General features: G+C 45.5%; 1 protein-coding gene across 1 annotated transcript in view; it reads right to left on the reverse strand.

Moving 5' to 3' along the window:
* The window catches only part of LOC307075201 (netrin receptor UNC5D-like), a gene marked incomplete at both ends in the record, with an annotated part of 128,059 nt that overhangs the window by 49,343 nt on the left and 62,667 nt on the right, over nucleotides 1–16,049 (reverse strand). The window contains one exon of the mRNA XM_079735707.1: nucleotides 2,532–2,729. Within this exon, the coding sequence (XP_079591833.1) occupies nucleotides 2,532–2,729 (198 nt within the window). The remainder of the gene's footprint in view (nucleotides 1–2,531; nucleotides 2,730–16,049) is intronic.

Below are 16,049 nucleotides of genomic sequence, written 5' to 3' on the forward strand. Positions count from 1 at the left end.
GATCCTAGAATCCATCCCCAGTACCCCCTGGGCTAAGAAAAAAAACAGCAACATCAACAACACAGGCGTAACTGCGGCAACAACCGCCAATATATTGTTTGGACGACCACGGACAATTATTGCAGCTGCATTTTCCAGCGCAAACTCATTATATACGCAAATAATGATGAATGATTCATCAATTGAAACCATGTTTTGTGTGTGTTGAGCGTGAGCAGGGAATACCCCGTTGGAATGATTCTAACGACACGTGCTGGCTTTGACACACCGTTACCACACGAACACCAACTATAGCATACGCAGCGGAGCCATGACACAGCAGGAACCGTGCCCAAACAATATGCTCTGTTCTTTGGTTTCTTTATATTTCAGGTCACTGTGGCTTGTATAGAGCTCCTGGGTAGCAGCGTGAGCCAAACTAGGAGCAAATACAAGTTTTGTGACAGGCAACATCATGTAGCAAATCCCACAGCATGTCCGGCAAGCCAAGCCTGGCAGACATGATGCAAAGCAGCTCCATAGGGGGGTTGTACTACAACATGGCAACCAGTACATTAAGCAGAAGAGAAAACAGAACGTTTAGTCAACAGGATTTGGTAGGCTTGCTCTGGTGGACAACAAACAGCAAAACAGAGCTTGGCAAGGTTATAGTGGGAAGGAAATAACATCATATATGTGTGTGTATATATCTGAACAAATGTTTGAACAAACTAAGCTGAATAATTGCCAAGTGTGTTTGGAGCCAAATGTAAATTTGAAAGCAACATATCTCTTGTTTATGACACAAATTCTGGCCTGGTGGCAAACATTGACAGAGCATCAATCAGTGCTTTTATTTGTTCCATTTGTTCTCTTATCTGCCGCAAAATTACCGAACTGGTGCAGCACAACCGTAAGATTCAAATCTAAAATCTATGATTGACTAAACCAATGGTGAAATAATTTAAATAATTTAAAATCGGTCATCTAAGGTATTGGTAGGTGTGTTTGTGATTGTGTTAGAATGTGCGAATGTCAACTATATACGTGAATACTACACAGACATTTTAGCTGTTTCACAGATAAGCTGTTTAATCGGGTGGTGGTGGATGAATCAATAGCAGGAATGAGAGGGTGGCCACTACTCATCCTAACCACACCGCACAAGCTCATGTTTTACAGTACTTTGTCAAGTATTACCCTTTACGGAAATGGGTACATTATTGTGCTGCTAGAGCTCTTAAAAATACCTTTAAAGACTCGTAAATTAAATTTAACAAATATGAGGCTGGTGACTTTATATAAACACACTCTCTTTTACAACACATCACAGCATGACCAGCACATTAAATGGCCCACTCTGTGAAAATATATCCTATAGTAGCTGCAGGAAATAAAATAAATATTTTGGACGAACATCTTTCATATTTTTAGTCCTCTGGCATGCTAGTCCAGAATAAAGATCCAGCTCTCAATGTCTGGCGGCAGTGTGTGTGTGTGTGTGTGTAGAGGGGGCAGGGGGGCAGCATTGCTACTAGCACAGGTGCAACTATATTTTCAATTCCCTGCTATTTACTCTCCTTTCCGCTGCCCTCCCCGCATTCTGCTCTTTCACAGCCTACACATTCACAATTACGAACGGTATTTTGAGGTCACGTTTTGTCATGTAGCCCTTCACGTATCTCCTTTGCGATTCTATCCAATTCAGGATTGCTGCGTTTAACGCAAGTCGGAGGGAAAAGTTTTGAGTCTTTCCACCAAATTAACTAGGAACGTGTGATTCTGCCCGTCGTTCTACTGGTCGTCAAGTCGACGTGTTTAACTCCACAGTTTTCATAAAGATCTTTCTGCTCGCTTGAAATCCAATCTTGATCAAGACTGGGTCGATCCTGTTCAATTCTTTCAACGCAAACGTGAAGCCACATCAAGCTGGGATCAAACCCGCGGCCCGCTTTTCAATGGGTTGCATCACACACCAGCCATCAAACCAGTCATCATCTCTTAGGCGCTCAAACACGCAGTATCGAACAATCGACCAATAAAAGCCTTTTATGGCTGGGTGGTTACTGTGCTCCTATTACCGGCGTATTGAACGTGACACATAAGCTAACGCAGCCAGGCAGATACATACTTTAAGGGTGGGGGGGGCAGTTGGGTGTAGCCTGAGGCATAGTCACTAGGCTCCTTTTGCAGAATCCATCCCTTAAGCTCTGATTCCTGCCCACCGAGGATCTGACCTCCATCTTCAGACCTTCTCACCCGCATGTGAAATTGAGAGCAATTTTGACAAGCAAGATTGAGTTGGAGCTAGAGGTTACATATATATATGTGTGTGTGTGTGTGTGTGTGTGTGTGTGTGTGTGTGTGTGTGTGTGTGTGTGTGGGTGTGTGTAGGTGTGTGTACGCCCATACTAGAATTGTGTACCGTATATGTGTAGGATTGAGTTGAAGTTGGAGGTTGTGTCTATGATGATTGTGTGTGCTCATGAGCGTGCATGACTGCATTTGTGTGTGCGTGCATGTGTGCGTGCGTGCGTGAGGTACGGTCGTACCGGTGCCCAGGTCGGTGTGCTCCTGGGCCAGGTGCTGGCTCTGATGGACCCATTCCCCGTTGCACTTGAAGAAGATCTGCAGCGCGGGCTGGGCCCGGCAGCGCAGCTTGATGGGGTTGCTCTTGATGATGTAGGCGTCGTCGGGCTCCTGCAGGAAGCGGGGGAGGGTCCCGGACTGGAGGGCCTCGCCCCTGGACCCTGGGACACACACACAGGCACACGGTCACTACATACATCTATACACAAGGTCACAGTCCCGTAACCTGAACGTTACCGTTGTATTAGTCGAGTCTTTCATTTTGGGTTCGTTTGATTCCCCCGGCTCATTATTCACCTTCAAATTAAAAATGTAAAATATATAATATAAATGAATACATTCATTCATTAATAATGATAATTGATGGTTGAGGGGACGTTTTATTCTCAAATATAATATTTATTTATGTCTTACATTTCTTTTAAACTATTTGTATTGTATTGAATGGGTACAGCCCCTCAAATCCTCTGAATAAATCACAGAAATGACTCCAAGGCAAAAAGAAGAAAAGGTAAACATTCTCCCATTGCAATTCCAACCCAACCAAAGAACCACTCTGCCATCTCCCAGCGTGTGTTTGTGTCTCCTGATTTGTATTCCTGACACGTGATTGGATCCCGTGGAGGTGTGGAGGTGATTACACTGTATTTAAATCCCTGAGGATAACAGGGGAAACCTGTCCACGGTTAGTGTGAAGCCTTCAGAAAGCCAGGTAGCTGTAACTCTATCCAACCCTGCCAGGATTACAGAGCTCACTCCCTTCCACCTCTCCCCCCTCTCTCTCCATCTCTCTACCCCCCCCCCCCACCTTACCTCTCTCCTCAGCTCCCAACCCTATCCATCCCTCTCTCTTGCTCTCTCTCTCTTGATCGATCTAATCCTTCTCCTGCTCCTGAAGGATATTCTAGAAGATTGAGGGTAGGAGATACAATGTGTGTGTGCCTCTTTGTGTGTGAGTTTGTATCTGTGTTTGTCCATGCATGTATGTGTATGTGTTTGTGCGTGTGTGTCTGTGTGTGTGAGGGCCTGTCAGTGTCTATCATTATGGGGAGTGCTTACTTATGTTTGTGTGTGCTTCTGTGTGTGTGTGTGTGTGTGTGTGTTCAAGAGAGTGCCTTCTCTGTGTTTATGTGTTTGTGCGTGTGTGCATGTGCATGTGTGCGCGTGTGCATCTGTGCGTGTATGTGTGTGTGTCTATGGTGGTGCATGATGGATCTGTGTTGATGCGTGTCTGTGTGTGTCTGTGTGCTTCTGTGTGCGTGTGTGTGTGTGCATGCATGTGTGACAGCGCCGCTGTAAATCACACAGTTTTGCACCCTGACTTGTCTCGTCCCACACTGCGGCACACAACCATTCACTCCCTCTTTGCTCCGGAGCCCAAACAGCAAGACACGCTTTTAATTTGAAAGCGCCTAGCTTCGGGCGACTCCATTTGTTCAGCGCCGGGTGCAGTGAGATGGCATGTTTATGTTTGGTTAAACGCAAAGCACAGACGTGGGCCCCCATGCGAGGGCCCTATTCATCAGAGGAAGACACCGCTGAACCCGGGCCCCACACCAGCACAGGACCTCGCAACCAGAGTAATTGTTCATTTGTTTACAGTTTGTGGTGTTTTTCTTCTGAGACAGAGTGAGGGGGGGGGGGGGGGGGGGGGCGGTTGAGTATTTAACGTTATAGTTATAGAGTTTGCGTCAGTGTGTTTCTAACTGTTTGGGGACTGAAGTTTGAAAAGGTAAATCATATATTATGATTGATGTCATATTCTTGATGACATATTTCTAACCATTAGATGGGCCAATTCTATTTGTTTTCAAATCAAACTCCGTGAGTGATCCAGCTCATTTTCATATTAAATTTGATTCTTTGTTCTTTCTTCGGTACACCTGACCCCGCCCCCCTCCGGTTCCTTTCTGGTCATTTCAGCAACCAGTGTTGTTCTGTGCACTCCACGGTGATCTACGACTACTGGGTCAACCCAGCAATGACACAAGCAAGCTCCAGATACATCCTGCCAGTCGGGTGGAAAAACAAGATGTCACTGCCATAGGGCTGAGTGATAGCTGTATCAGAAACACACACACACACACACTCTATCAGGAACACACACACTCACACACACACACACACACACACACACACACACACACACATACACACACTTCATCAGAAACACACACACATACTGTAATGGGAAAATTATATTTTCACATTCTGTTTCTATAACTGCCATTGTTGATTATGCTTTTTCACTGAAACCCTTGGGGTGGTCAAGGGTCAAAGGTTCCAACTGAGAAGTCACCACTATGAGACCCCACATTATAATTGTCAATGATCAAATCAAATAATGTTTACTTAGGACAGAGTTTCCTGTATTCTCATCAAGGAAAATAATGCATAAGGGGATCTCTGCTTCCTCATGCTCGGTATACCCCAGGACAAATGTTAACGTTATATAACGCTAGGAATAAGTAGTGTGGCTAGACAATGCAAGCAATAGGAGATAGAGCTTACATGATGAAGGGGAAACAACATGATAGATTTTTCCATCACACATCATTGTGTGAAGCAGAGCTGATCTCAGCATTTCTGAGACCTGTGCCACGGTATAAGAAGTCCTCACATTAGACAATGCGTCGTACTTCAGCTTGCGCAGCTCTTGGAGCGGCACAGGTTGATTTCCCATGCAGGGGACTTCAGCCTGCCGGAGCTCTTTGAGCAACAGGCTGATTTCCCATCCATTTGATCATTTTTTTGTTATGTTTTATTGTTTGTTGTATGATTGTTGCATGTTATTGTACCATTATTACCCAAATATATCACTATAATTGTTATAACTTCGGATGACTCTTTATTCTACCCAGATGGTCAGTTTAGAAAGAGTAGAGTTATGATTGACGTGGTTCCGGAATTCCCACCACAATACACACACACACACACACAAGCACACACACACACACACAAACATACACACTATCCGAAACATGCACACGACCACACATGCAGACTATATACACCGTGCACAGTACAGAAGTGTGTTCACACACACAACCACAGACAACCTCATACACATATTCAGACACACATGCTCAGGTGTACATGTACACACACACACACACACACACACACACACACACCGCACACACACTCACACACACCAGCGTGCACCCCCCCCCACACAAACAAGTTGTACAAACAATGCCGTTATTTCTTGGATGAAAGAAACTTGAAAAGGGTGCAGCAAATATTATTTACCCCTGAAAAAAATATCCGCAGGTGCTTAATAAATACATCCATAGTTTTTAATAAAATCCTTAAAAAAAAAAGCCAAAGTATTTCAATTCAAAGCAGAGTAATAGTTTAACTTCATAACGCCAGGAAAGCAGCGACTGTGATTTCAATAATTCAGCATAGATACGAAACAGCAATCTAGCAGATCACTGATCTCTGACGCACCGCACCGTCGATCTGGGAATATTGTTCAGTCAGCCTCTATGCATCTCGTACACAACGTCAGTACCAAGCACACATAAATACTAGTATAAGGACAGAGGGGGGAGAGAGAGGGTGACAGGAGAGAGAGAGAGAGAGAGAGAGAGAGAGAGGTTCAACGTTAAGATACTGGCCAATAATAAAACGGGCTTGCACTAATGAATCCCTCATCAAGCACCGATGAGAAGCCTCATCACAAGCATTTTGAGAATACAGCTCATTTTCAAGATCATCGCTTCATTTCGAGGGACCGATCTATTATCTAATAATCATCAGACGGGCCGGAATCTCCCATGACATTCGTTACCTCTAATCACATCGACTTTTGCTCGGCTGACAAGTTATTTCCATATCCCATTCCCAATCGCAACATCACTACCTCCTCCACCACCTCCTCCACCACCACCAGCTGTAGCAGTGGAATGGCATTAGGGTTGCACAGTTAATTGCATTTTTATCTAATCCCTTCTGCCATTAGCTAGTCAGTAAAGTTACAATCAATGCATCGCATCTTTCTTTTATGAAAAAAATGTATAAATAACTAAATAAATGATATTGCACGGCCATTTGAATCAAATCCAAGCATCAACGGTCACACCTCAGCAATAAGCACCATTACCAATCACAGGCGTTGCCAATAAGCTCGCTTGAACCTTCCATGTTTGGGCTGAGGAATCACTACGGCTCGTTACATGACGCCAGACAACGCAACGCGGTTGCCAGGTTGGCAAATTGTATCTATAATCTGTTAATCGCAATGAATAAACGCAATCATAATATTATGGAAGATAATTGCATTTATCATTTTTGTCAAGGTTTTACCAAGTCGCAACCCCCCCCCCTTTCCCCCCCAAAGACAACAGGGGATGATAAGAACTGGGTATTAACCACGAAAGAGGCGGCTGCTTACACATAACAAACAACCTCCCAAATCGACTAATGAATTCTCTGTTTTGTTAACTAAGAAGCGGCAGGATACTTATTTGTTAATCAGCGACACAAAAGCGTTGTTGACATTTCGGAAACAGAATTGTTTTTTAAAAAACACTACCCTCCCCTCCGATGCCTATGCTTGGGAAGGAGGAGTGTGATGGCATGTGTGTGTGTGTGTGTGTGGTGTGTGTGTGTGTGTTTTGGCATGTGTGTCTATGTGGGTTTGATGGTGTGCGTGTGTGGGATAGTGTGTGCGTGCGTGTGTGTGCATGTGATGGCGTGTGTGTGTGTGTGTGTGTGATGGCCCGTGTGTGTGTGATGGCATGTGTGTGTCTGTGTGTGTTTGTGTGATGGTGTATGTGACGCCGTGTGCGTGTGTGTTAGTGTGATGGCATGTATCTGATGGTATGTGTGTGATGGTGTGTGGGATGGCGTGTGCGTGTGTCTGTTTGTTTGTGTATGATGGCGTATGTGATGGTATGTGCTTGTGTGTTTGTATGATGTCATGTATGTGATGGTATGTGTGTGTGGGTGTGATGGTGTGTGTGTGTGTGTGTGCATTGGAGGATGAGGACGCGGGACAACGCGGCATCTCTTCCCTTATCCGAATGCAAGCCACAGTCTATTTGTATGAATACACAACATAAATAGAGTCTGGCAATAGTCAACAGTCCATTGATTAAAGCGGCTGATGTCAAGGTATGGTTTAGTGTCTGTAGTTGTGGGTGGAGGCGCGCGGCGCTCGCGGCAGCAGATGGAGCGGTCTGCCTTCCGGAGCAGAGGTGAGCGGAGCAGAGGATCCGGGGGTGGAGGGAGAGATTTTGCTGTGTGTGTGGAGAGAGCAGATGAAGGGTGGGTGTTGGAGATAGCGAGGAAGGCACCGTGGGAGCCTCTGTTTAGATCAACCAAATGTGACCCATGAAGACTCATCCCAGAGCGATTTTAAAGAGAATACTTTTGAAGGACATTTCTTTATTATTAAAATATCTTAAGCCTCGAGGACAGAAGTAATTATTTATATTCCACCAAGCATGGAGACGACCGGCTTATAACCAGTTTGAGAAGGAAAATATCCCCTAAAAACCATCCTGATACACGCACATACAAACACTTACACTGCACTTCAGCACACTACTACTGTGCTGCGATTTAACACTGGATCCAATGCATGAAAACAGGATCCAACATGATAATGAACCCTATCCATTCCTGATTGTGGCCGAGGCATTATGTCCAGCGAGTTTTCCAAGCTCCATAGCGGTGTGTGTGTTATGAAATAACAGTTGCTTAGTACTACAGTTCTGAAATACCAATTGCCAACGCCCCCAGCCCATCTCCCGCCATTTCCCAGTGCCCCCCCGGAGCACGTCTGTGAGGGACATCAAAGGAACTGTAGAAATGGCAGAATGAACTTCTCAGTTCATTCTCCCTCCAAACACGAGACCTCATCCAGGCCACACGCCCACACGGGCGTCTCTCGTCAAAGAACACACACAGCTGAGAGAAGAGCTGAGAGCATGGCCAGCACAGACAGACATGTCAGTGTGTGTGTTGGTGAGTGTGTGTCTGTTTGAAGTGTGTGTGAGTGTGTGAGTGTGTGTGGGTGTCTCTGGCTTTGTTCAAATATTGATGTGACCCTCTGGTCTTACACACACACAGTGAGCACGCCAACTCCAGTTGCACACTTCCAATCATTTATCGAAATTTATGAGGGGAGACTGATCTATGATATATGCCATTTCAAATTAGGGGGAATTTAAATTTGGATGACTTTATATATACCTCCTCCGACTCCCCCAGCCCCACCACCATCACCACCATCACACACATGAACATGGGGTGTGTTTTCTTAAATGTAGTTGATGTTGGCTGCAGATGAAGGAGGCGGAGTGGATGTAGGTCGACCAGTGACTGGCAGGGGGGTAGATGCATCGGGGGGGCGGGGTTCTGGGGACCCGCGGCTATATTAAAGGAGAGGAGGTGGAAGGAGGTGGTATAAACCGGACTAGAGCAGTTTTAGGGGCTGAGGAACGGCAGCCGTCACTCTACTCAGGGATTTAGAAGAGTGATTCCTGGTCGGTGGGGGGGCTTTACGTCCCCGCTGTAGGACGTACAGCCAAGCGGAGATAAACCACCGCTTGTCCGTTGTGCCTAAGTGTTGAAATGGGGATTCCATAACCTAGATAGTATTTAAAAAGGACAGATTTTCTCCTCTCTTTTTTCTATACTTTGCCAAGAATTAATTTTATTTCTGGTGGATTTGCGCTGCTGGGAAGTAAAGTTTAGAGTTGCTGAATCGCCTTCCTGGAGCAATAGGTAAGCATTCTTACAATTTTAGAAAGTCCAACGTAATCTCATCCATCCAATTAAAGGACAATGACAGAAAGACGTTTGAATAGATACAGGCACAGTAAACACTGGGTTCTGATCATGTGACCGTGGACAGAGGGAGGCGGGACAGAGTGTGGGAGGGTTCTACTGCTGATCCGGTCCAAGCCGTGAGTAGCCCACCATAACACTACCTCTATATGACTCGTACATCAGAGGCATCATGGGAATTGTTGATGGCGATCCTCCACCACTTTGGGAGGCCCCAAAAGAGCTGTCTGGCAAAACCTCCATCAACATAAACCAGGCTAAGGAAAAGATTGTTTTTGCCAAGTCTCGTATGAGGGCCACTGTGGCAGTTTCAAACATAACAATGTCTCTCCATGATGACGAATCATTTCATGACCATTTATCAACATAACATACCTGTCATTGTCATTTCGATTTGACGTTGTGACGTTGCGATGGATAAGCCAAATTATTGGGATCTTAAACACATTTCTAGGCAAAATTTCATCAGCAAACTTCTCAATCAAGATTTAACTTTTCAGCATGATGACATATCTATTATTTTATTATCCAAGGATGTGCTTGGATTTCATCACATTTTCAAAAACAGTCCACCTGTTTGTAAACAAAGCTACTGTGTGTGTCTGTGTGTGTGTGTGCGTGCGTAAATGTTTGTGTGTGTGTTTGTTTAATTTGATGTATGTGTAATTGGATGCTTATGCGTCTGCTTATAAGTGTGTATATGTGGGTGTGTGTTTAATTGTATGCATGTGTGATGGGATGTTTATGTGTCTGTGGAGGTGTCTGCATATATATATGTGTGTGTGTGTGTGTGTGTGTGTGTGTGTGTGTGTGTGTGTGTGTGGGATACCTAGATTCTAAGCATACAAGTGTGTGTATATGTGTGTGTGTGTGTGTGTGTGTCTGTGTATGTGATACCTAGAATTGTATCGAACGTGTCTGCGTTGTGGCATCCCGCCCGCGGGACCTCGGACTGGGCGGGTCCGAGGATCCGTAGTAGACAGGGTATACCATCGCCACCCTCCAGCTGGCGACAGAGAGCACCACGTCTCTCCCCCCAATCAGCGTGATAGGGGACACCTGGCCGGAGGGAGGGAAAGGACCAGGAGCCATCTTAAAAGGAGCACTAGACCGGGAGAAGGGGACGGAGTGACACGGAGGGATTACACACCACGCCGGCGGACTAGAGGCTCACGGAGACTCAAGAACGAGAATACAGACTTTATTGATTCTTGTTAAATAAACGCCGACTGCGGCTTAACCCTTGCTTACCGTGTGATTCCTACCGAGAACCTGACATTCGGGGAGACTGGCTTCGACAGCGTATATATATGTGTGTGTGTGTGTGATACCTAGATGGTTAGCATACCAGTCTGCGTGTCTGGGTGTATGTGTATGTGCGTCGTCTCCGTCTGTGTTGTGACAGCCTGTCAGCCCTGGTCCCGGATGGTGGGGGAGGAGGGCTCTCCCTCTGCCCCGACGATAATCAAAGAGTAAACACGCCCAAGCAAAAGTGGGTTACCTGAGATGTCAACCCAAAGAGGAAGTACTCTCTCTCCCCCCCTCCCCCCCCCCCCCCTCTCTCTCTCTCTCCTTCTCTCTCTCTCTCTCTCTCTCTCTCTTTCTATCTCTCTGAAAGCTCTACCCGTCAAACTTCCCACTTTAACAAAAAAACAAAAATCAAGCTTCACTAAAATAAATTTGGAAAGCCACCTATATTTACATTTTCAGGCAACTTTCACACTTTTCACACATTTATGACATTGAATATTTAGCTGTTGAGTTCCTCACCCCACCAACACCGAATAAAGACTATCTAAAAAGAAAAAGGTGCTACATTCAGCTTTTAGCTTTCAGTAAGTCGGGGGGGGGATAAACATCATGCGGTGACAGCTACGCTGCAATGCTAATGTCCATCACTGTATGTAAGTGTTAGCTACAGTGTCTGATGTGGTTAGGTTGCCAAAAAGGAGAGGCAGACGAGAGCTAAGTCCCGCGGACCGGTAATACACGGCTTCACGGCTTGTGACTTGGTCTCAGTGGCTAGGCAAACCAATCTTAGACATCGACTTAACGGATGGCGGCTGGCTTACAAATTGTATGGGTCATAGTTGTGTGCATTTAATACACCTCGGCTTCTTCCCTACAGGTGTGTTAAGCAATGAATGCAAACACACACACACACACACACAAACACACACACACACACACCCACACACACACAGACCCACACACACACACACACACATGTATGTAGCACGTACGTACGTTTTGATAAATAAAGCATAATTTTAGCAGCAGAATAACAGGGTATCAATACTTAATGGAGATTAATTTTTTATCTAGCCTTTTAATCCATTCTGAAGGCAAAACACGATAGACTGGCTCAAAACAACAACAGCCTGACTAAAACAATTGTCTATGCTACACATTCTGTGAGTACAACCAGAGGCCCCCAACCTGACACAGCGCACACGGTGCTAACACACCATCAACATGAATGAATGATACTTATTTGTCAATGTACAGGTACAGGCACGGGTACATCGAAATTAAAAAAGAGAGGACAACGAACATATATAAACAATATATACAGTACGATAAAAAACAAACATAAATACACATCTTATATAAATAGAACTAAAACTGAGTTAAAGTGCAGTTGAATGACTTGCAAACATGATAACCCAATATTGCACAAGTCCTTAGAAAGTGAGTGAGGTAGATAGATAAATAGATAAATAGATGGTTCACAGGAGGGAATTGAACAGTTCCCTAGTAGCTGCCACGTGCATGATGGTCCGAGAGGTCTGGTGTTAGCAACGTTCAGCGCCTGTATGGCCCTGGGGTAGAAGCTAAATCTTGGTCTGTTTGTCCATGCAGCCATAGTCCTAAAACGCTTCCCTGAGTGCAGCCGCACAAAGTGATCGTTACCCGGGTGGGATGGATCCCTGAAGATCTTGGTAGTCTTCTTGAGGCAGCGGGTGTTATACAGTTCCTCCAGAGAGGGGAGAAGGCAGCCGATGATCTTCTGGGCCAAATGAACGGCCCGCTGTAGTGCCTTCCTCTCTGCAGCTGTGCAACTGGAGATCCAAACGCAGATACAGTATGAGATGATGCTCTCCACTGAACTGCGGTAGAAGGTCACAAGCAGCTCTTCTCTAAGGTGGTAGTTCCTGAGGACTCTCAGGAAATAGAGTCGCTGTTGTGCCTTCTTGATGATAGCTGTGGTGTTGGTCCTCCAGGACAGGTCCTCCTGGATGTGCACCCCCATGAAGCAGAAGGCTGCGACCCTCTCCACGCAACCGCCGTCGTTGAGCAGGGGCTTGATCACAGCCTTCTTCCTCCTGAAGTCGATGATGACCTCGGGTTTTGAGGTGGTTCAGCAGCATGTTATTAGCGTTGCACTGCTTGCTCAGCTGCTCCACCTCGTCCCGGTATGTGGTCTTGTTTCCCCCCAAGATGCGGCCCACCACGGTGGTGTCGTCCGCATACTTTGTGATGTCATTGCTGGGGTGGACGGGGGTGATGTCGTGTGCATTAGCGGCGCCCGTATTTTTTAATTGTGGGTAGGCCTCCAGAAAACTGGGTGGGCCAGTTAAAATAAGCCCAAAAAAAACAACAGGTTCCCCTTCATCTCCGTTTCAGCGCTTTTCTGCGGCACTGAGGACAGCGACACAGTAACCTACCAGTGTGGCTCTTGTGTCGCTGTCCTCAGCTCAGAGCTGAAGTGGACAAAGACATACACCTTGGCAGTAAGCCTAACTTCATTTATCTCTTTTGAACGTTCAATACACAAAAAGACTGAAACGGAATTATATCTTTGGAGGGTCTGTTTCTCTCTCCATTTATTTACCCAGCACGGCGGGCAGGGAACTGTCCAAAATTATTTAACTGTTTCTTATAAATTCAGAATGACAGAAGAACTGTATGGACATGAAATAACAGCAGCATTGGATCTGACACAGCTGTTAAACACAAACAGCAGGAAAACAATCAAAAATTTCTCCTGTAGCTTATTTCTTAAGAATAATTAAATGAATAACATATCTAACCATATAAACAACAGCGTAACAATCCAAGATAACTGATAATCACAAATGCACACAATTCAATTAAAACTTGCTTGTGGGACTTGGGGCTTACAGCAGGACACAGCGGGGTTTCGTGCTGAACACAGCAAGAATTTCTTGATATTCCAGTGAATCAGTCAATTCCCTTTCAAATGAAAGCAGGGACAAAGAGTTCAGTCTATCTGTCAACATTGTTGCCCTGGTGCCTGTTTTTATCTGACTGACAGCTGAAAAGAGTCTCTCCACAGTCCTTGTCGTCATGGGCAATGTGAGGAGGCTTTTCATGTTGGGGAAAATGTCACGGGGGCATGCGTCAAGCACTTCTACGAGTGTTTTTTTTTGCTGGTTCATGGTCTTGTTGGCCTTTGCCTTTCTTTGAAGCTGCTGCACAAACACAGTGTGCTCTGTGTCTTCCACCGGAATGGAAAAGTGAGCGCAGGCGGGCTGGGTGAGAGCCTTGTCACCAAAGGTGTCTGACCGTGGCAGGCAGGCAGCAGCGGCTCTCATAAAGCCGTATGTGTCGGGCTTGAAACGAGTGTTCAGCTCCATCATCTGCTTGTCCAGTCTGTCATTCCATAATTTCTGTAGGTCGTAGTTTTGCTGTACAGGTGATGATTTGCCCAGTAGAATCAACGTGCGTATTGCAGCCTGTGGCTCACACACGTTGTTGTTGTTTTGGGAACTTATTTATTGGCGGTCGCTCCACTGGGATATTAACGACAATGGGAGACTTACACTGGGGTTGCGTCATAAGCCTTTATCCGACTAACCGAATTGTTAAACCCGAGTCCCGGAACAAGCCTCCCGTTCACCACCCCCCGACCACCTCGTCAGAGAACTAATCAGTGGTTAATTTAGGAGTCAGGACCACTCTAGCGCCCGCCTCTAGATTCTACCATAATTTCAATAAAAGCTTCAATTTCTATTCTTAATTGACTTCAGCAAAACCTCAGACTCCCTCTCTCTCTCTCTTTCTCTCTCTCTCTCTCTCTCTCTCTCTCTCTCTCTGACTTGCATACTCTCTCAGACTCTCTCTCTCTCTCTTTCTGTATTTGAAACAACAAATCAATTACAATCTTTCATCTGTTTTTTCCCAGCAATGTTTCAGAGTTTCCATCCAGCTTGGGCCTAACCCTAATAGGATCACTTTGTGGCCAATGTTACGTGGACAGCTCAGTGTCGTTCCTTTAGATACTAAATTCAATCTGTTGCCGTTCATTTTGTCTTCCACAGGTATACTATCCTTTATTTTGGTGTTTCAGTCGTCTAAACAACTGATTAACTTCTGGTCAACACCAGCCAGTTTGTCTTTCATCCTGAACCACGGATGGTCTGAAATGAGGTCTAAATTATTCATAATCCAGGAAGGTCTGCATGCAGAATGGCCCCCTGGCATTTATCATCTGGTGAAGGCGCTTGACTTCTCCTACTTCATTTTCCATCGGTAAATGTCACTCTTTCTTAAATTGGCTGCTCCGGCCGCTATTAGTTGTGCTTTCAAGATAATGCCCCCTTCATCCCTTGCCTCCCTCCCCCCTCCTCTTCCCACCACCACAGCCCCCGACATTTCTTTCATGTTGTATAAAAGAACCAGTGTTTTCTAATATCAGTTAAATTGCACGCTTGCGTCACACGTCACACACGAGGCGAGCGGTCGTCCCCGTGATGGAGAGTGACGGGGGGTATTATCTGGGACTCGTTTTAACCAACCCTTTTTGTCATTAGCTTGCGGATGACGAGCAGTCTGCAAAAGTCTCGGGCTGGGACTGTGAATGACTGTGATGAAATGTGACGGCGGCGGCTCTGCTATTTATGGGAAGTGCTAAGTGTGTTATATTCACAAGAGAGACTGTAAATTAATATTGTTTCCATCATCCACCACAATCACTCTAATGAAACTCCAGAGAGTCGCGGCGGAACAGGACATAAAAGACAAAGTTAGGGAGGTCAAGGTGAGGTCATCAGCTCATCTTAGAAACATGAGGGCAGGAGAGGTCCGCGCTGAACTCCTGTGACCCGCGCACTGCTGCTGCTGCTTATGCAGCTCGTCAAGCTTGTGTGTGTGTGTGTGTGTGTGTGTGTGTGTGTGTGTGTGTGTGTTGTGTGTCGGGTTGTGTATGAGAATCTAGAGTGTAATTTCCTTCCTTTACGCTACCTGTAGGCACTGAGTTAAAATGGTGTGAAAGTTTGCATAACTGGCCTGAATAGTGTGGGTTTGTGGGTGCGTTCATGCGCCTGTGTGTATGGATGTTTGTGTCTGTCTGTGTATGTTTAAGAGTGTGTGGGTCTGCATGTATACGTATGTATGAAAAAGGTTTGCCAGCAAGGGTGTAGTTTTCATGGCTCTCCATGAATGAATACGCCCACCAAGTACCCAGGATTATGGCTAATCCCGGACACCGACTCCCACAATGCAATGCGAGAAGACATAATTTCAGAAAGAATTTTCCGATCAACAATGACATTCTGAGGCATGTATTTTCTTTGCTTGAACCCTGTTTTATTTGATTAGTGTGGTGGTCAATAATAATAAAAATGAAGAAATACAGATTGACATTAAACTAGATAACGACGCGATCGATAACATCCCCTGCATCTCTACACAACCCGCCGACCGCGGTTTAACCC

The sequence above is a fragment of the Pollachius pollachius genome (assembly GCF_949987615.1).
Source record: "Pollachius pollachius genome assembly, chromosome: 4".
NCBI classification, from domain to species: domain Eukaryota; kingdom Metazoa; phylum Chordata; class Actinopteri; order Gadiformes; family Gadidae; genus Pollachius; species Pollachius pollachius.